The 19476-nt window shown below is 48.3% G+C and overlaps 2 protein-coding genes and 1 non-coding gene across 3 annotated transcripts; 1 reads left to right on the top strand and 2 right to left on the bottom strand.

Annotated features, from left to right (window-relative positions):
- The first annotated feature begins 198 nt into the window (after window positions 1–198).
- EDB82DRAFT_541161 (glycoside hydrolase) lies at window positions 199–5140 on the top strand. Its single transcript, XM_065609337.1, has 4 exons — window positions 199–1952; window positions 2762–4025; window positions 4073–4542; window positions 4591–5140. Exons 1-4 carry the CDS (start codon window positions 310–312, stop codon window positions 4958–4960), a joined length of 3747 nt encoding a protein of 1248 aa, XP_065463376.1. The 5' UTR covers window positions 199–309; the 3' UTR covers window positions 4961–5140.
- An 8497-nt stretch (window positions 5141–13637) lies between these two features.
- Window positions 13638–13720, bottom strand: EDB82DRAFT_t243. The gene has a single exon. It is a non-coding gene; the product is annotated as a tRNA-Glu (tRNA).
- A 1924-nt stretch (window positions 13721–15644) lies between these two features.
- EDB82DRAFT_318917 (fatty acid desaturase-domain-containing protein) lies at window positions 15645–17648 on the bottom strand. Its single transcript, XM_025738197.2, has 3 exons — window positions 17488–17648; window positions 16223–17428; window positions 15645–16174 (listed from the first exon to the last, which is right to left on the bottom strand). Exons 2-3 carry the CDS (start codon window positions 17241–17243, stop codon window positions 15762–15764), a joined length of 1434 nt encoding a protein of 477 aa, XP_025592982.1. The 5' UTR covers window positions 17244–17428; window positions 17488–17648; the 3' UTR covers window positions 15645–15761.
- Between the last annotated feature and the right edge of the window lie 1828 nt (window positions 17649–19476).

Here is a 19476-nt window from a genome sequence, read left to right as displayed (position 1 = left end):
CCACAACCAACAGCATAAAGATTTCTATTTTGAAGGTGATGCACAGAGTAGATACAGAGTAGACATCTACTATTGGTTTAGTCTCTTGTTTCAACAGGGATATATAGACATGGGCTGATTAATATTGTCTTATAATTGGTTGCAGCTTCTTTGGCGACTCCGCGACGGCGGCTAAACTCTTTTGACTGTTGCAATCTTGCTTCTCTCCCTTCATCTCGTTTATTGGCGGCAACATCAGCAATCCTCAGCGTCTCCAACTGTTGTTTTGTCGTAATTCTGAGTCTCTATCATACACTCAGTCTCGACGCCATGATCTGGCTCTCGGGTCCAGTATCTTTATCATCGCGCAAAGCGCTGGTCGCTGCAGTTCTCTTTTTCTTTCTATTCTGGCATTTATCGTCTGTGTCTAAATCATCAGCGCCAAAGAGACAATTGCAATTCGTGCCAAGCACATTTGAGTGGTCGACCCTACGCCAATATTATCCTCCCTCGACCATCAAGCCTCTACCAACGGAAAACCATCATCAGTTACCTCGTGTTCAAGCTGACACGAACAAATTTCGTCAGACGTCAACCACGAAGACTCGTCAAAAAGCCGTCCGTGATGAGTTTCTTCGCAGTTACAGGTCGTACAGGCAGTATGCCTGGATGAAGGACGAGTTGACGCCTCTTACTGCTCAGGGCAAGGACACCTTTGGCGGGTGGGCAGCAACGTTGGTGGATTCTTTGGATACGCTATGGATCATGGATCTCAAGGAAGAGTTCAGCGAAGCTGCCCAAGCGGCTGCGACTCTTGACTGGGGACAGCCTCATGAAGGTGCTGTCAACTTATTCGAAACGACAATTCGTCACCTGGGTGGCCTTCTTGGTGCCTACGAATTAAGTCACGAGAAGGTATTGCTCCAGAAAGCTATTGAGCTGGGAGAAATGCTTTACGTTGCCTTCGACACACCTAACAGACTACCTGGCTTCTGGCTTAACTTTGAAGATGCCAGGAACGGAAAACAGGTTGCGGGAGTCCATGACCCTTCTGCCTCGCCCAGTTCCTTAGTCATGGAATTTACTAAACTGTCAATGCTTACGGGCGATCCCAAATTCTACGATGCCACCGATCGAGTAACGCAGTTTCTTGTCAAAATCCAGAACAGCACCCTGTTACCAGGGATGTGGCCTCTCAGCCTCGACTTTCAAAACGAACAGGCCAATGACAACACATTCTCTCTTGGAGCACTGGCAGATTCGCTTTATGAGTACCTACCTAAGATGCATGCACTTATGGGTGGTGTGGATGAGAACTATCCCACCATGTATCGCACAGCTATGGATGTGGTAGTGAAACATTTGCTGTACCGACCTATGCTGCCGGGACAGGACGATGTCTTGTTTTCTGGTGACGTCCGTGTCCATGAAAGAATAGAACTGAGCACGGAGAGTCAGCATCTTACTTGCTTCACTGGAGGTATGTTTGCTCTTGGTGGCAAGCTTTTGGGTATCGAAGAGCATGTCAACATTGGAGAAAGACTTGCTCGAGGTTGCGGTTGGGCATACAAGTCATTTCCTACAGGTATGATGCCTGAGATCTTCAACATCCTGGCCTGTCCGAGTCTAGAACCGTGCGTGTACGACAAGGAGCGTTGGAACCCCCCAAGGGATGGCATTCCACCCGGATTTCGACATGCCCGAGATCCGAGATATCTCCTGCGTCCAGAAGCCATCGAAAGCATCTTTATCATGTACCGCATCACAGCGGATCCGATTTGGCAGGACATGGCTTGGGATATGTTCCAATCGATTATTCGATTTACAACTACTCCACACGGAAATGCTGCAATTGATGATGTTGTGAACGTGGATACAAAACAAACAGATTCTATGGAGAGTTTCTGGTTGTCAGAGACACTCAAGTATTTCTATCTCATATTTTCATCACCTGATCTGGTTAGCTTGGATCAGTATGTTTTGAACACAGAAGCTCATCCTTTCCGGAGGTCATAAGGCATAATATATACTAAAGTATGTACCATTTTTTATTTTAACGATATACTCGATCTGATTCAAGAAACCGTTACACTGTCAAATCTGTCTTTGCGTGTTTGTTAGTACGACGTATCATTGCACCAGTTGCGAGGCATATACAAGCCGTGTAGTTTGTTATAAGCAGTTCATAGTGAATCCCGAGTGATGAAATCAACAGGAAAGAATGAGAGTCTACACATTATAGGCTATACAGTTGAAAGCACTGCTGGTTGTGTAACCATCAACCTACAATGTTACCCTACAAACCTATTACAGCAAGAGCTCGTGTTTAAGTCGGGCCGAAAAGACGCTAACTGTTTTCAATACGGGGGCCAAGAACAATTGCGGGGATGAACAGGGGTCAGGGCAAGTGTCATCTCATTTCTTCAACTCATTCGTACCTTTTAAATCCTACCAAAGTCATCCCCATCGTTGACTTTCAATGCATAATTAAATAAATCTCGAACTCATGGACCCGAAAACGACAAAACCAGCTTCAGCGCAAGCTGCTCCTAGAAATGAACCACAACCAGCAGAAGAATCTACAACATGTCGCGAATGTCGGAGGCGCAAAGTCAAATGCGACGGTGTCATGCCCGTTTGCACCATCTGTCGAAAGTACAGGCGTCACTGTTTATACGACAAGCATAGTAGAACGAGGTTAACTAGAAGGTATACTAAATAAGCCTCCTATCGATCAACGGCTTGACTTCACTCAACGCTAGCCACTGACACTCATACATAGACAACTCACCCTTTTGGAAGAACGTCTGGAAAAGGCCGAAACTGTCCTTCGGCGCCACTACACCGACAGTCAAATCGCAGAGATGCTGGAAGAGTCCAAAGAAGGACTACTAGCTCAAAGTAAAGCACAAGAACCCACACCGCAGATATCGGAACCAACACCAGCACCAACACTAGCACAAACCCCTGGGTTAGTCAGCCTGCCTTCTACCACTCCAGGAACCACAGACAATCTCATGCAACTGCCGACTCCCACTACAGACCCTGGCTTTTACTTGGCGGGTCAAGCCAACATAGCGAACCTAACTGCGGATCCTTTCCTTCTGGCGCCCATCGGCGAATTGGAAGCAAATGCTGGGCTGTGGGCTGGTTCGCAAGATGCTGCCTTTGAATTTGCTCCAGCTACGACCGATGATTTCGAATGGAACGAGCAGGAAACCTCGTGGGGGACCTATGATCCTGCCAGCTGGTCCATAACAAATCACGTCGACGGCAACCCATCTCAAGCCATCATGGACGGCATGGCTTCCTTGACCATCGGGGACCAGAAGAGAGGTTATTATGGAGCTGCGTCTGGATCCGCTCTTTTGCGACAGATCTTATCAGCCCGTCCAGACGGCGAGGAGGTAGACAACGATGTTGCGCTCCACGAGATCGAATCTCTATTCCAGCAGCACTCAGATCACTCACAATGGTTCCGCTCACAGGCTATGCTGACCAGAGTCGCTGTCGAAAATCTCATTGACGCCTTCTTTGTTTTCTATCATCCCACATTCCCCATTGTCCACGAGCCTACCTTCCGAGCCCAATACGCAGGGACATTACCGTGCGCCAACAAAGGCCATTGGAACACTCTAGCAAACATCCTCGCGGCCCTGGGATCATTTGCGAGCAGTAATGTGGCTGACGCAACAGACCTTCCCATCTTTCAAGCAGCGCAAAAGAGTCTGTTTTCAAATTACCTCGAGGTTGGCAATCTCACCCTTGTTCAGGCATTCAGCTTGTCGTCGAATTATATGCAGAAAAGGAATAAGCCAAATACCGGTTTCAACTATGGCGGACTTGCTATTAGGCTAGCTATCGGGTTGGGTCTCCACAAGGATTTAGAAGGGAACAGTCTTTCACCTTTACAAAGTGAGACGAGACGTAGGATATGGTGGTGTTTATGTGTACTTGATGTAGGCGCCACCATCACGTATGGAAGGCCGCTGAACTGGCCTCAGGCTGGTGTCGAGACAGCGTTCCCTCAGAACATACATGAAAAAGTCAGTATATATCGTACCCCGGGAAGCCCAACCACTAAAATGTCCAGGATCTCACCCATGATTCAACACACTGTCCACCAGAAGTCGACGGTATAACCATGTACACCTACATCCGTGTCCAATCAGCCTACCATCTCAGCACAATGACAGTCTACAACCGTCTCATAACCAGCCCCTTCCCATCAGCCACAGAACTTATCACTCTCGACGACGTTTGCATTGGCTCTTGGCTTGCACAAGTCCCATACTACTACCGTACCGTTCCACCACCAGACTCTGAGTATGGCCTTGGCATGGGTATTTCAGAATGGCGTTACCGAAATCTACGTATCGTCATGTACCGGCCTTTCTTGGTCAGATGGGCGAGGTCATCAGCACAAAATACCCAGCAGAATTTGACTAGCAGTGAGAATTTGGCAGTGTTTAGATGTCTTGACGCAGCCAAGGAGTCTGTCATGCATATACAAAGTTACTGGACATCTCGCACCCATTCAAGATTGGCTGCTTTCTATATCCTGTAAGTTTCCGAACCAAACTTGCCATTCCAAGATTGCTAACAAAACAGGTATTTCTTATTCCATGCCACTTTGATCCCTGTACACTGCCTCAGACAAAACCCCCATCACGCTCTTGCGCCAGACTGGCGCTCGCAGATTCAAGCCTCCCTTACCGTCATGGGTGGCATGGCCGAGGTTAACCCCAACAGCTCCAAGTGTCGCGACATCACGCTGAAGCTTTGCTGGCCTCATTTAAATGAGGACGGCACGCGAACATATTGCGAAAACCCGACATTTATGCCAAATGTGGCAGAGAATGAAGCAGCATCCATCATCAGCGGTTACAATACATGGTGCGAGTCCATGACCAACGCCGGGATTTCGGTGCCAACTTATGAATGGGCAGACGACAATGATTCAGCGCTGGGTTTCTTTTAATCTCCTTTGGATAAGCTTGACTCGATTGTTCATCTCCCTTGTATAGATGAGCATGCTAGTTATATGAGCAAACAAACAAGTCACCAACAAAAGAAACATTTTGGTTGTGATGTAAATAATATTAGAAATATGATGCATAGTAGAATTGAATATAAAATGCGACTCGCAATAGTGACAGCCCATCCGAAATTACTGTCTTCGCAATAGTATGGTAGAAATAAACAAATTCCTTGCGACAAGTATGCCATCATGATAGACAATAAAAGCCAAACTCTTACAGCAAACGGCACAGTCCATCGACACACACACAAATACCCAGAAACGTGCATAAATCAATGCCAGCTACACAGTCTTGTTGCGTGTCGCAAGTAACCTCGTCGACACACGCACCTGCCTGGCACGTTTTCCCGCTGTCGCACTGCGTATCTGATGTACAAGTGTCTATCTGGCTCGAGTCAGGGCCGCAGACGCCATTGAGACAGACACAAAGACCGGCTAGACACAGTGGGTTGACTGATAAGAGGCAGTCAGTAGCGTCGTCGCACGACCCATCGTTTCCGCTACCAGCGCTTGAAGTTGCTGCGCGACAGACGCCAGAAGAGCATGTCTCGCCTGCCACTGTGCAGTCAGAGTTACTAGAGCAGGATACAGAGTTATCGCCGCCTGTATCGCTTGAGTCACCAGTTGGGGCAGGAGTAGTGCCAGTCGTAACAGTGGCAAACCCGGTATTAGTGTTGGAAACTCGTTGGCAAAGCGCGTCGACACAAGCGAATATGCCCAAACCTCCCGTACCAAGCGCTACAGCGCACTCATTATCGGAGGAACATTCGAGGCCAACTGCATTACTTGTAGAAGAAGGTCCGGTGGCCGAGGGAACAGCTCCTGTTGCTGTTGCAGTCTGTTGGCAAATGAGATCGATGCAAGCAAACAGACCCAAGGCGTCAGTGCCGATAGCAACCACACAGTCTGAATCTGTTGAGCATTCCACTTCACTAACAGTCGTGGGCTCGCTATCAGTTCCTGTTTCTGAGGCTGACAGTCTTCCATCCGTGGAGCTCGCAGTAGGTTGAAGCTGACAAAGGAGGTCTACACAGGCGTAGATACCCAGTACAGACAGTCCAAGAGCGGCTGTACACTGACTGTCTGTTGTGCAGGAAACTTGTTGGTTTGTCCCGCTTAAATCCCCGTCAGTTGATACATCCCCATCATTTCCACTGTTGCTGGAATTGGGGTTGGCTACAACGCACACCGCGTTCAGACAGATACACAAATTGAGTCCACCTAATAAGCATAATGATGTATCGGCAAAACAGTCGTCAGATGAAGAACATGCCACTGAAGTGCCTGATCCATCTCCGCCAGGAGTTGCCGTATTGCCTGTGCCATCAGCAGATTGAGTGCTACTAGGGGCTGTGTCTGGGACACAAACAGCATTGACGCAAGTGCAAAGGTTCAATAGACCGTCAAGGCATAATCCCACATTTGCCACGCAATCGCTATCTTGAGTGCAGGCTGTGACCTCGGCGCCATTTGTTCCTGTAGAAGGGTCTGCGTCTTGGGTCTGTGATGTAAGATTGCCGTCAGGATCAATGGTAGGGACGCAAACAGCGTCGACACAGGCGCAAATGTTCAACGCTCCACTGAGGCATAGACCAGCATTCGCAACACAGTCGTCATCTTCGTTGCAAATTGTGGTTTCAGTACCGTCAGTAGGTACGGAGACATTTGTGTCCTGAGTCTGAGAAGCGGTACTAGTTGCTGACACAGTGTTGTCGCCAGAAGCAGTTGCTAAAACGCAGACAGCGTCAACACAAGCGCAAAGGTTCAGTAGGCCATCAAGACACAGTGCAGCATTTGCCACACAATCGGCATCTTCAGAACATGGTGTGACGCCTGTGCCATCTGTGGGCTCTGGATTTCCCGCGTCCTGCGTCTGGGAAGTTGTTGTAGAACTGCCAGGTAGTGAGGAAACGCCATCAGGGTCGGTGGTCTCAACGCAGACACCATTTACACAACCACAAATGTTGACTCCTGCGACAACACAAAGATCAACATCGAGGATACAGTCGCTGTCCTCTGAGCATGGCGTCAGGGGCCCGTCGGTAGGTGAAGAGCCAGGATCTGTGACTGCTGGTGACTGTCCATTAGTTGGCCCAGCTCCGGTTGGCTCAGTGTCGGTTGGCTCAGTGTCGGTTGGCTCAGCTCCAATTGTCTCGGCATCAGAGGTTCCAGTTGTCTCAGCTTCTTGACCTGAGCTACCAGAGGGACTGCTAACGTCAGGGTCTGGTTGACAAATAGAATCGAGGCAAACACAAGCTGTATCAGAGAGTGCACACAGCCCGGTAGAAAGTCCAATACAATCCTCATCCACAGTACATGGGATAGAGCCAGTCTCGGAGGGTAGACTGCCTGTTGTGGTTGTCTGGTCTTCAGGATTTGTACCATCCACTGTAGAAGTAGTTAAAGATCCATCTGTTCCGGATTCCTGAGTTGGCAGCCCATCTCCATCGCTACTAGTTGTGGGTGAGGATTCCGAGCCACTGCCGTCGCTGTTGACTTCTGTAGTTGACGAGCCATTATCTCCAGAATCTCGACTTGATGGATTCCCCTGAGGAACTCCAGTAAGTCCGGTACTAGTACTAGTGGCCTCTACTGACGACATCGTTGAAGTTGGACCGGGGTTGACAATAGGTGCACCTTCAGATAAGATTGAACTTTGTGATAGGTCGTCCGTGGGACCTGCTGTTCCAGAGCCATCGCCCCCGGATGGCGATGCACCATTCGACTCTACAGGGCCAGAGTCTGCTTCTGTGCTAGATGGTTCCAAATCACTTGCGTCAGAGTCGTCATCACCACCTGAACCATTTCCTTGAGGTTCTCCGGTAAGGTTAGGTGGCCGTGCAGTCTGTGAGACACTACCTCCAGCGCCACCGTCTTCAGTGCTGTCGTCTCCAGGGTCGTCTCCATCAGAACCATCACTCTGGCTTGAGCCAGTTCTTGAAGTAGTCGTACTGCTTTCGGGACCCGTACTAGCACCATCCGAAGTCGTGCTGCTAGCATCTGGATCATTGCCGTCTCCAGATCCAGAGCCATTCCCAGACGGTAAACCAGTGACAGGGTCTGTTCCAGGATTGCCATCATTTCCATCCGGATCATCACCATCTCCCGTGTTAGAGCCGGCGTCGGATCCATTACCAGCAGGTGAACCAGTTACTGGGTCAGTCCCTGAGTTGTTTCCATTTCCACCTGTTCCGCTGCCTGAACCAGATCCTGCATTTGGCTCAGTACCAGCATTATCGTCGCTTCTGCTGCCAGAACCCGGGCCGTTGCCTGAAGGTGATCCTGTCAAGTCATCTCCCGAGTCTGAGCCTGAGCCCGAATTTGCTCCGGATCCGCTGCCGTCATTCGATCCGTTACCTGAGTTACCACTGGCACCGCCATCAGAAGTAGACTCATCGCCTGAACCGTTTTCTGGAGTTGAACCAGTGCCAGAGTTTGTTCCACTACCAGGCCCATTGTCACTGCCTGATCCAGAGTCGTTCCCTGGGAATGAGCCAGTTCCAGAGCTTGGAATGTCTCCTCCTGAACCTTGACCTTGTCCGCTTTGTGGCTCCGGGTCTGCAGGGACACCGCTCCCTTGACCCCTGCCTGGGTTTGCATTGGCCCCTTCACCAAATGAAGCACCATCACCATTGGTGTTAGTGGTGTCGCCGTTTGAACCAGGTACCTGGGGATTGGTAGTACCTCCAGAACCGGCGTTACCAATAGCAAGACACGCTCCATTCTGACACGTTTCTCCAGTGGCGCAAGACACACTGTTGCAGCTAGCCAAAGCAGCGTTTGGTGTGCATACATTGCCTAAGCAAATCTCGCCACTGCTACAGACGTCACCGCCACAAGTGGATGGATCGTCAAGCGCGACACAAGAGTTCTGTATGCAAGCGTAATTGAGTGGGCAGTTGACTCCTAATGCACCGCAGTTCACTGGTCCTGTCGTAGCGACACACTCGTTGTTGATACAAGAAAAGCCTGGTTGGCACGCTGCCGCTTGGCGCCTCAGCAAGCGAAGAAGACGGCTGGACGAGGCACCGCAAGCAAAAGAGCTCTGGACAGTAGAACACTGACTATTAATACAGACAGAGTTGCCAGTGCATGGCGGAGTACAGGTAGAAGTAGGTGCGCCTGGGCTGTTCGCGCCATTCTGTCCTTGTGAGTCGCTCTGGCCTGGAGAAGCGTCCCCATTCTGTCCATCACTTCCAGAGCTAGAGTCAGAATCTGGACTGTTCGCACCCGTACCGCTGTCGGAGGTTCCCTCGGAGCTTCCTTGCGGTCGAGCTGAAGTCGCTCCATCACCAGTGGACGAGTCTCCCGGATCGTCCCCGCTTGGGCTATCGTTATCAGCAGAAGCTTCTGGCTGATTTGGATCTCCGGTACTGCTACCGTTTCCGCCACTCGTTCCCCCTGGAGAACTGTCGTCTGCATTCTGAGCTCGGCCAGGAGTACGTGCTCCAGGTCCTCCAGACCCAGAACCACAAGCGACTCTTGGAGTATTTGTTTGGTCAATCAGATTGCTGATGCATTGGCCAGAGACGCAAATCTGGCCGCTCTTACAAGGTGATGAACTACTGCCACATTGGGAGGAGTCGATCGAGACGGACAGGGGTAAACATGTGTCTTTTGAGCAGTAGGAACCAGGATCGCAGCCTTGTTTAGAAGAACCGCAACTCGTAGTTTCAGCCTCTGAGGTGATGTTTAGCGATTGACATTGCCCAGAAATACAAAGTTGACCGGCGGTGCAGTTCTTCGAAGCACCTTCACCACAATTGTATGTATCGGCAGAGATTGCGATTTGGCGACAGAAGCCACCACGACATGAAGTGCCGAAGGGGCATTCGCTAGTCCTTTTACAGGACTGGACCTTGGTTCCGAGGATGAAGGGGACACAGGTACCATCAAGACACCAGTTTCCAGAGCTGCAGGTTTGGTTGGAAGCCCCGCAAGATGTTGGATCTGAGCCGATGTCGATCTTTTGGCATACATCGTTGACACACAGTGATCCTGGACCGCATTCGGTGCTATTGCTACCGCAACGACGAGAGTTGGTCGTCACCTCGATAGTCGCACAGTTACCACTATCACACCATTGACCAGGTTGGCAGCCTGCAGAACAGTTCTGTGGGCTTGGTCCAAGTTCAAGGGAGTAACATCCACCAGCAACACAAAGCTGCCCAGATTCGCAGGAGTTATTACGCTTTCCGCAGTTGTAAGTGTCGAGTTCAATAGTGATAGTGTTGCAAGTCCCCCAGCTGCACACGCCGGGTAGAGGACAGCCTCCGGCATATAACATGCCAGTGCGTTGGGCATCGCATGGGGCAGAATGGGTTTTTGTTGGAGTGATGGTAAGAATTGCAGCCACTGTGGCTCGCCAGCTCATTCTACGAGCCATGATTGAATTGGTTGTTGGAGTCGGTATTGATCGACCTGATGATCCGGGGTATCTATGAGATGATCCTCATGATATATAGTTGAGTTCTTTCCTTATACCGAGAAACATTCAACCTAGTTTGGCACCATGACATCCCAGTCACAGCAACTAGCATGTCGTCATACGTCCATAAGTTCGAGGATAATCTGTGTAGTGCTTCAGCTACATTGAGTAGAAGTTTAATCGGACCCAACTTTGCCCACAGCTTCTGATAGATCATAACTTATCACATCAGAGGCAGCCACCAGCGCAGAAATGTTCAAGTCACGTTCCTGGACACAGCCCACCGAGTCCGTCTCTACGGTCATGGTTGTGTAGGTCAAGGGAACGTTGGTAATAGCCTCAACTACTGTCCCGTTTAGGATTCGGATCTTTATCCCTATTGGATTTCGGTTAAACCTTGACCTCTTTCGATACCATATCCACATAGCTTAAGTTATCTTAATTCTTGGTGTCCACCCAATGATCAAGTCCAATCCTTCTTGTTGGCCGCAAATAAGCCTTTGAAGCTCCCTTTGACGGTATGGTGATCTGGGGAGAGACCTGTAGATCCTTAAAAAACAATTGTCTGGCGTCGATCGTCATGGTTAAGGAATGCTTCAGTTGCAGCTAGTTTGTGCCTCGATTCCCAACGTTTGCTGTCAATTAATTTGGGAGAAATGCTGTTTTCAGTGGGAAAACGGGTAGGCTAATGCTGCAAGCGACACGGTTGTGGGGTTATGATTGCGGCCCGGTTTTATTCAAAGAACATTGACATTATGAAGTTGCTTCTCTCTCGATTGTTTAGAGTGAAGATGCTTGAAGTTGTTATCCAGGCGTACCTGAACGTCACACATGCCATGCACCAGTGTCATACAGAATACACGTAATTAGTCACATCCCCTAATCTGCAGATAGTTGAACTGAATTACTCTAGAGTCCCGCTCAGTCGTGCATCCACAGCTGAAAAGTGACCATCTTGACAGTATAATGAGATGCGACCTTCTTCACTCAACTAAGTTTAGAACGACATCAACGGCTTTGGGTCAGTATGAACAAAGTCTTGACTTGAGCAGCACATTTGTTTAACGGCGTCCTTGGCGCTGCTGCTAGCGAAAGGGGAAGAATGGATGATAGGAAACCTGCTCTATCATCCTGAGACGTACAATGATGAGGTTCTTGACACAATCCAATCTCTTTTTTGTTTGATTTACTATCGTCACAGGTACAAAAAGTCGCATTTTGTCAAATACAGCAGGTGAGAAGCCACCTCATCCCAAATATACCGTCTTGGAGTGCAGTTGTTTGTGTTAACATAAATTTGTCACATACAGCCCTATCAACGATTCTGATGTCATTTCCCTTGACACCTTTTCCGGATCTTGTTCCCGGTGGCTTAGGCTTGGCGCAGCATCAGATCAGGGGTCTACATTTCTCTGTCCTCGGAAAGCATCGCTCAGATGGGACCGTCGCATACGATAACCTGGTCATTAATACGACGCGATACCCCATTTAGCCTTTGATGCCCAACATTATCCAGCGGATGGCTGCTATGGGAATCAACATAGTCGATCCATGCCTTTCAGAAAGGAACAAGGCTAGGTCAACGTGGTCGATCAAACTTTACACATTATCCCACAAGCACATTATTTTGATGGGCAGGCACAACAAGGTGCTTAAGAAAATCTGAAAACCTGATCATCAATTTGACTAGTCATATTCCCCAAAACGCCATTGCCGTCTTAAGAATAGCCCAAGAGCCTCATGAAAAGATACGGGACTTCCCACGTCACCTCCTACCTTTCTCCTACAAGATCGTCAGGACCATGTGATATTTCTCGTTTAATTTTATTAAGGACCTTTCCAAATTAACGGAATTATTGGTCCGTACATCATCCCTAGCGTTGTTGAATGGGGCATGCAAAGCCAGGGGAAGTTCCAGTGCGCTCCAGGTATTCGGTCCACCATAAGACGTTTCCGAATATCTGAGTTGCTTATGATGTCTAGTTCATAGTTACTTGTGATACACTACCTATTCGGAAACAAGAGATTCCGTTGTTGTCGCCTGTCAAGCATATCCACGAAACGGTGACTGGAATTCAATGACGTACCTTGAACTGGCTCGTTGAGCCAACGTTGACCAAATATCAGGACATATCAAGACATATTCGTTTTAAGTCTAGTGTTGTTTCCGGGTTCATGGTTAACCGCAAGTCTAACGACGTTTTTAGCAGGACGTCAGACATTCGGAGCCGTTCCTCCAACGCACCTGCCAATCTATACTACATCCCATCATTACGTGTGCCAAACTCAAGCTCGAGAGAGCTGGCACTTTCAGATAAAGGGTTGAGTACATCACGCCGGGTGAATGTTGTCAAGTAAGAGGGGGATGGTGGACTGGCATTGGTAACGATAGTAAGGTCAATCAAGGAGACGCATTGTTTCCTCGTCATCGATAGAAGCAGAGGCTGTGATATCAAATGTGTAATTGGGTTGGAAGGGCTAGTGAGAATTCATCGAAGCCCGTTTCTTGCATACTTCCTTGAACATGCAATAGCACAACGATATAGTTTTGAACATCATGATTGAGATAAGCATCTGCTTTGAGTGTTAAGAATACTCAACCTAAAGAATTGATACATCCCCGGTCGTAAGGATTAAGTTCCTTATGTGGTCTTGTGTTCCTGAGCTATTAAGGGGCACAGGAGATCAAAGTCAGCGCGATATAAGCCAGGATGGCAAGTTACCAATCTCAGTGAGCATCATACCACAGATACACAGCAACAAGAGAATCCATAATCGCTTCGCCTTGACGCGTGTTTAGACCTCATTTACAGTTATGTGTGCGCACAATGCTGATTATGTTAACTGTCACCTTATGGCTGTAACTTCAACATAAGCTCAGCAATGTTACCCGTCCAAATGCGTTGCACATCAGGGCAATCTCCATGATGATTTACAAATGATTGGAGAGAATATTGATGTCGTCCAGTGACCTGGAAATCCCAACAGTTCCATGTTCTTGGTTCTGTCACTTGAATCACATTCCAGGAGATTGGCCTGAACTGCTTAATACCAGAATGACATCACAGCTGATTGAGATTTGCAAACATAGAAATCATGCCAAAATTCTTTCACGGCATGTAAACGACCAGCGGAGTATTCATATAACGGTGGGAAGAAAAAGTTCACTCTAGAAAAGGCAAAAAGAAACTCCGGTGCGGGGAATCGAACCCCGCTCGCCGCGGATTTCTATTAATGAAAACGCGGTATGCTAACCGATACACCACACCGGATATTTGATAATAGATTCGCTGCAATTAACTTATATATCACTAGTTACTCCAATACTTGTCATGCCACCACCCCATAGTTTTGTCTTGTCATCACGTTTAACTTCATACGCATAACTCTATACTCTATCACTCTAAGCCTATACCTACTTATAACAAAATAATACACTCTTCCACCAGCGAAGTAGCTACTGAACAATACAAAACAGCTGATATGTTCAATTGCACCTCAAGTGTGCCTTCGCTTTTTTGTCTTGTGAGTTCGAATCCCCACAGGAATACCAAAGACAAACTATAAGGTCAGATTATACTACTTAGATCACACTTCATATTGTTTATTTTGTATTTTTGTCAACTCTTGTTTTCCAATAGTCTATGCACAAATCATATTGACCTCCCTTCCTCCTTGGGTCTATCACAATCAACTTCAGAATGGTTTTTTTTCAGAAACACAGATATGAGTTTCGTGAATCATTAACATCTGTGGCTAGATAACTATTGTTGCAGCTTACTCATCTTTCCAGGCCCTTGACCTAATATCGCCATAGCAGTGCCAACAGTGCTTGCGAGTGACAGTTATGAAAGTGTTGGAATCGTCACCTCGCTTCATTCAGCAAACCCTGTAGAACCTCCTTCGTTCCACGCGCATAACAGCCTTTACATGAATCGCAAAGAGTAAATACACCAAGTCATCATCTCCCAAGACCTTGTTCGGGCTATCTAGACCTTTCGTGTTTTCATAGGTCTTGGCGTCCTCCGAAGTCTCGGTATCAGCTGATATTTTAGCCTTCTTGATAGGACCAGTGCTTTTGCAACTGTTCCTCCTCTTCAAACTATTTTCTGTGGCTTTGGGCTCCGTAGTAGTGTCGTTTGGGATGGTGAGCTTTTCTGGAGGTGCAGAATGTTCTGGGACTATAACATCCCTTGTCGTGATCGGGCTTTCTATACTCAGTTGTGACGTTCTGGTATCGTTGTGATTTGAAGTGTCACCACATTCCGAAGGTATAGACATCGTAAAAGACATATAATGCACCGTGTGTAGTTGCAAGGGTTGTACAACTCAATGAAGGTATCTTGGGTTGAAGCTGGCGTTTGTGGTTCGTCGTAGTTTTGGGTTGTAGGAATAAAGAAATAGAACAAGTCCGAGGTTATTAGAGGTCTGGGGATTTTGTAAATAATCACGATATAATTTAATTTTATGCTCAAAACTCTCTCGAAGATATGATTATGTTTTAGACGCATTAAGATTATGCACAATGTTATATAGAGTTATGCTATAAATCTCTATATTAATGCATTGTTGCTTTAGATAGAGAACAACTGGCATACATGGTAATTACATACAATATCACAACGAGCATCTCGTTCCCTCATCTTGAGGTTCTCACAAGGCTTTTAACGAGAGATCAAGAGATGTCTTCAGTATAAGTAGTCAACGAATAGTAAAGAAATAATCAGTTGATAGATATGTGTGTATATTTGGTAGTCTTGGACTCTACCACGTCCCGCACCACAAGGCGATCTGCATACCTACGTCTGAATGCCCTCAAAAATATCCTTGAGCGCCACCCGGAGAGCTTCTCATGCAGACCCATAAAACTCCAAATCCAATGATACAAACATCAATACGAAATTACAGTACGAAATCATTGTCAAATGCCCATACCATGAAAGTCGGTTATGGAGCACGTGTTGTTCTTTCCCCGCAATCTGATCATGGAGCACTTACCAGATCCGAGCATCCCGTAGCCAAACTACTTCAGCCAAACACAACCTTTCAAAAACAAAGCAAGTTCATCACAACACAATAACGGTAGCGAATATCCAAGAAATGATGGTTTGATCTTTTTATCGAGTGTCGCCTCGTCTATCTTTGCTCTATTGCTGCTCAATCTTCAATGCTTATGTCAAAATTATTTTTCATCCACCACCCCTGCCCCGCCATACCCACGACGAGACCTCCCCGTAAACGAGAAACCAACTTGGAACAATCAACGCTCAAACATTCAGATATTCCTTCACAGATCCAATGTCGTAACACCACTTAAGCAACGGGCTTGATGACGGCAGGGGCAGTGCCAACCTTGTTGCGGTTGCGGAAGAACAGAACGCCCTTGCCAGCACCCTCGGCTTCAGCACTGGGCTCAACCCACTGGCACATACGGGCGCTGCGGTACATGGCACGAATGAAACCACGGGGGCCATCCTGGACGTCGGCACGGTAGTGCTTGCCCATGACAGGCTTGATAGCCTCGGTAGCCTCGTCGGCGTTGTAGAAGGGAATGCTGCTGACGTAGTGGTGGAGGACGTGAGTCTCGATGATACCGTGGAGAAGGTGTCGGCCGATGAAACCCATCTCACGATCGATGGTGGCAGCGGCACCGCGAACAAAGTTCCACTCGTCGTTGGTGTAGTGGGGAAGAGTAGGGTCGGTGTGCTGGAGGAAAGTAATGGCAACTATAAAGGTTAGTACTTGTCGTCAAAATGGAATGGATGAAAGCTTACCGAGCCAGTGGTTGACCCAAAGGTAGGGAACGAAGTACCAGATGGCCATGTTGTAGAAGCCAAACTTCTGGACGAGGAAGTACAGAGCGGTACCCATCAGGCCGATACCAATATCGCTCAGGACGATCAGCTTGGCATCGCTGTGCTCGTAAAGAGGGCTGCGGGGATCGAAGTGGTTGACACCGCCACCGAGACCGTTGTGCTTGCCCTTACCACGGCCCTCCTTCTGACGCTCGTGGTAGTTGTGGCCGGTAACGTTGGTCATGAGGTAGTTGGGCCAGCCGACGAGCTGCTGGAGAACAAGCATGATCAGAGTAAAGGCGGGAGTCTCCTCAGTGAGGTGAGCAAGCTCGTGGGTCATCTTGCCGAGACGAGTAGCCTGCTGCTCGCGAGTTCGGGGAACAAAGACCATGTCACGCTCTATGTTTCCGGTAGCCTTGTGGTGCTTTCGGTGGGAGATCTGCCAGCTGAAGTAGGGGACGAGAAGAGAAGAGTGAAGAACCCAGCCGGTGATGTCGTTGATGAGGCGAGAGTCAGAGAAAGCACCGTGGCCACACTCGTGAGCAATGACCCAAATACCGGTAGCGAAAAGACCCTGGAGAATGGTGTAGACGGCCCAGAGACCAGCGCGGGCGGGAGTGCTGGGGATGTACTCGGGGGTCACATAGTTGTGCCAGATGCTAAAGGTGGTAGCAAGGAGGACAATGTCGCGAAGGATGTATCCGTATCCCTTGAGGGCGGAGCGCTTGAAGCAGTGCTTGGGAATGGCATTGTAGATTTCCTTGATAGTGAAGTCGGGAACCTCGAACTTGTTGCCGTAGGTGTCAAGCATAACACCATATTCGGCCTTGGGCTTGGCAATGTCGACCTCGGAGAGAGATGAGAGCGAGGTGGAAGAGGCCGAGTGGCGGGGAGAGTCTGAAGGAGAGACAGCAGCAGACTCAGTGTCCGTCACGGTGGTGGAGGTGACGGTGCGTCTAAGAGCAGGGTTCTGCTTAGGCAGAGCCGAAGTTGACGCCATTTTGAAGGAAGGTATACGGCCGACAAAAGAGAAAGTCGAGATGCCGAATGCAAACTGATCAAGAGGAAAGAAGAGGGGAGGTGAGAAAGAAAAGAGTTTCGAGATGGCCAACGGGGGGCTGAAGTTTTAAAGCAACTGTCCTACGTGGATGCTTGTCGGCAACGTTTTGTTGGGGGGGAGCCCACCTAAAAAAGGGCAGGTGTAAGTACTTGCCGCGGGCGGGACAGCGGACGAGGAACCTAACCTCTCAGAGCAGCGGCAACACAAAGCAGAGGTGGCGGCGAATGCGGGCAAATAACCAAAGGTGGAACGATAATGGACAGGTACGTTACTCTCAGTTGATACTATCGTTGTTTGTTATGTCTACAGCGCCGCTTTTCTCTCCTGTCTCTGGCGAAAAGATCGACAATCCTCAGATGAGACAGGTACAGTAGCAGGTAGGTTTATGCAATGAGCGATAAGCGAAAGTTTGCCAACTAGAATTCTACAATCAACTCTCACTCTTTCAAACAGTTATTCTATACAAGAACTCTTCAACTGTAAACATCTTCCAACTGCATGCAGATACAATTGCTTCAAAACGAAGCAGAAAAATAGACGCCCCAATTTGAATCACTAACAAAAAAAACCCATACCCCAGGAAAATGCGCTAGAAAATGGGTCCTGGTTTAACCCACCCCTGAAAGTGGCAATGGCTCCCATGTACCGAAGCAGAAGCATCCCGACGGGACAACAGTCTCATTAGTGGGTGCTTATTCGTTGTCGGGCTGTGTCTTGGTTTTACGACAGCTGGCTGTTCTGTGTCTCGAATTTTGCTGCAGGTTGAGTCGGCTTAGGGATTTTTGCATATGGTGGCTGGCTGAATCGCCAAGTCTACACTTGCACGGGACATTTTCACAGGTATCTATACTCCAATTAAGCTTCTCAACTATGGTCATCAGATAAGATGGCTTTCCTGATAGTGTCTAAAGACTCTTTCCCATTGACATACCGTTGGTCTCAATCCATGTATCCGTGCCACAATGCAGAATGGGGTTGTCAAAGCTCAGACTGTCCCCAAGTCTGGCCGACTCTGGAACAAACAGCGCGCAATATAACGTTTAGACGTCGCCTCCAAAGTTTTGAGCCTCTGCCATCAATGGACAGTCAATGTGACGAATACCAATACTTCAGCCTCGAACAGTGGTTCAGATCTTCACACCGCCTGAAGAATGGATCTACTCCCACTAACGGGACCTGTCCGACAGCAACAAGATTGGCTTATCACGCTGGACTGTACTGCACTGTACGGACGACAGATACATAAAACTGGTGGGTGAAACACAAATGCAGCAACGCCTCTTGTGATAGCAATTGATGGCGTCGAATTAGAGCGTTCAACCGAGACGAGCCTCACTATCCCAAAGTACATCCATACAAACTCGAAGGTCGCCCCTCTTCCCAAAGTCCAAATCGGGGGTTCCAGTTGGAAGCTCGTGCGGGTCCAAAGTGGACTCTAATTGCTTAGGGCTGGAGATCATCGACATGTGAATCAAGTCATGAAAAAAATCCTTTGGGAGGTGGTCTACAAACGGGGGGAACCGGGAGAAGACGTCGACGTCGACCACAAGCACCACATCTTAGCGGCCCAGGCCTGACAAGACAGGGCTCCCTTGACTCCCTTCTAGATCGTGGCTGGCTTTTTTTGTTGACGATGCGATGTGAATTGAATCCCAGACGATTGGCTATAAAAAGGCGGGAGAAAAGCTCAGACAACGGACAAGGGAGATAAATCTGGTTAATTGTTTCCACCCCGGCACCGTTGTGGGGAAGAGAGAGCTTGATGGCATTGACAAGATGTTGTAGCAGTTAATCGCCTCTTTGTCTAAAGTATCGAGATGGCTATTATTTGATGGCTGCAAAGCAACGCATCATGGATGAAAGGCATTGTGTTTATCGACATGTGAAAGTCTATGTACTCTGTAGATATTTGGTCATGAACCGAGGTGTGTGTATGAATGGTCAGCTCGTGCTAAGATAACTTTATGTTTACGGAACGGTCATCCGTAGCACAGTACAGAGTACATGATTGCATCGTCACTTGTCAAAGGCCAAGTTTGAGTCTGCAGACAAACCTGGGGAATCAATGGGATGCGGCGCAGCAGAGCAAAGTATCTGCCACAACTGCATTACCGAACAAATATCCGCAAATACCTGATGTACTGCTTTAACCGAAGCTCAATGGTTGTCAGCC

Source organism: Fusarium venenatum (assembly GCF_020744135.1).
Source record: "Fusarium venenatum strain MPI-CAGE-CH-0201 chromosome Unknown EDB82scaffold_4, whole genome shotgun sequence".
Classification (NCBI taxonomy): Eukaryota; Fungi; Ascomycota; class Sordariomycetes; order Hypocreales; family Nectriaceae; genus Fusarium; species Fusarium venenatum.
This window is presented reverse-complemented; position numbering and strand designations above follow the sequence as displayed.

Excerpts from the sequence above, each read along its gene's own strand:
- EDB82DRAFT_318917 (XM_025738197.2), bottom strand. The coding sequence starts at position 17,243 with ATGGCGTCAACTTCGGCTCTGCCTAAGCAGAACCCTGCTCTTAGACGC. Across the intron at positions 16,175-16,222 it reads TTGGGTCAACCACTGGCTCG|TTGCCATTACTTTCCTCCAG; the intron begins GTAAGCTTTCAT and ends TAACCTTTATAG.
- EDB82DRAFT_541161 (XM_065609337.1), top strand. The coding sequence starts at position 310 with ATGATCTGGCTCTCGGGTCCAGTATCTTTATCATCGCGCAAAGCGCTG. Across the intron at positions 4,026-4,072 it reads CTCAGAACATACATGAAAAA|GATCTCACCCATGATTCAAC; the intron begins GTCAGTATATAT and ends TAAAATGTCCAG. Across the intron at positions 4,543-4,590 it reads TTGGCTGCTTTCTATATCCT|GTATTTCTTATTCCATGCCA; the intron begins GTAAGTTTCCGA and ends CTAACAAAACAG.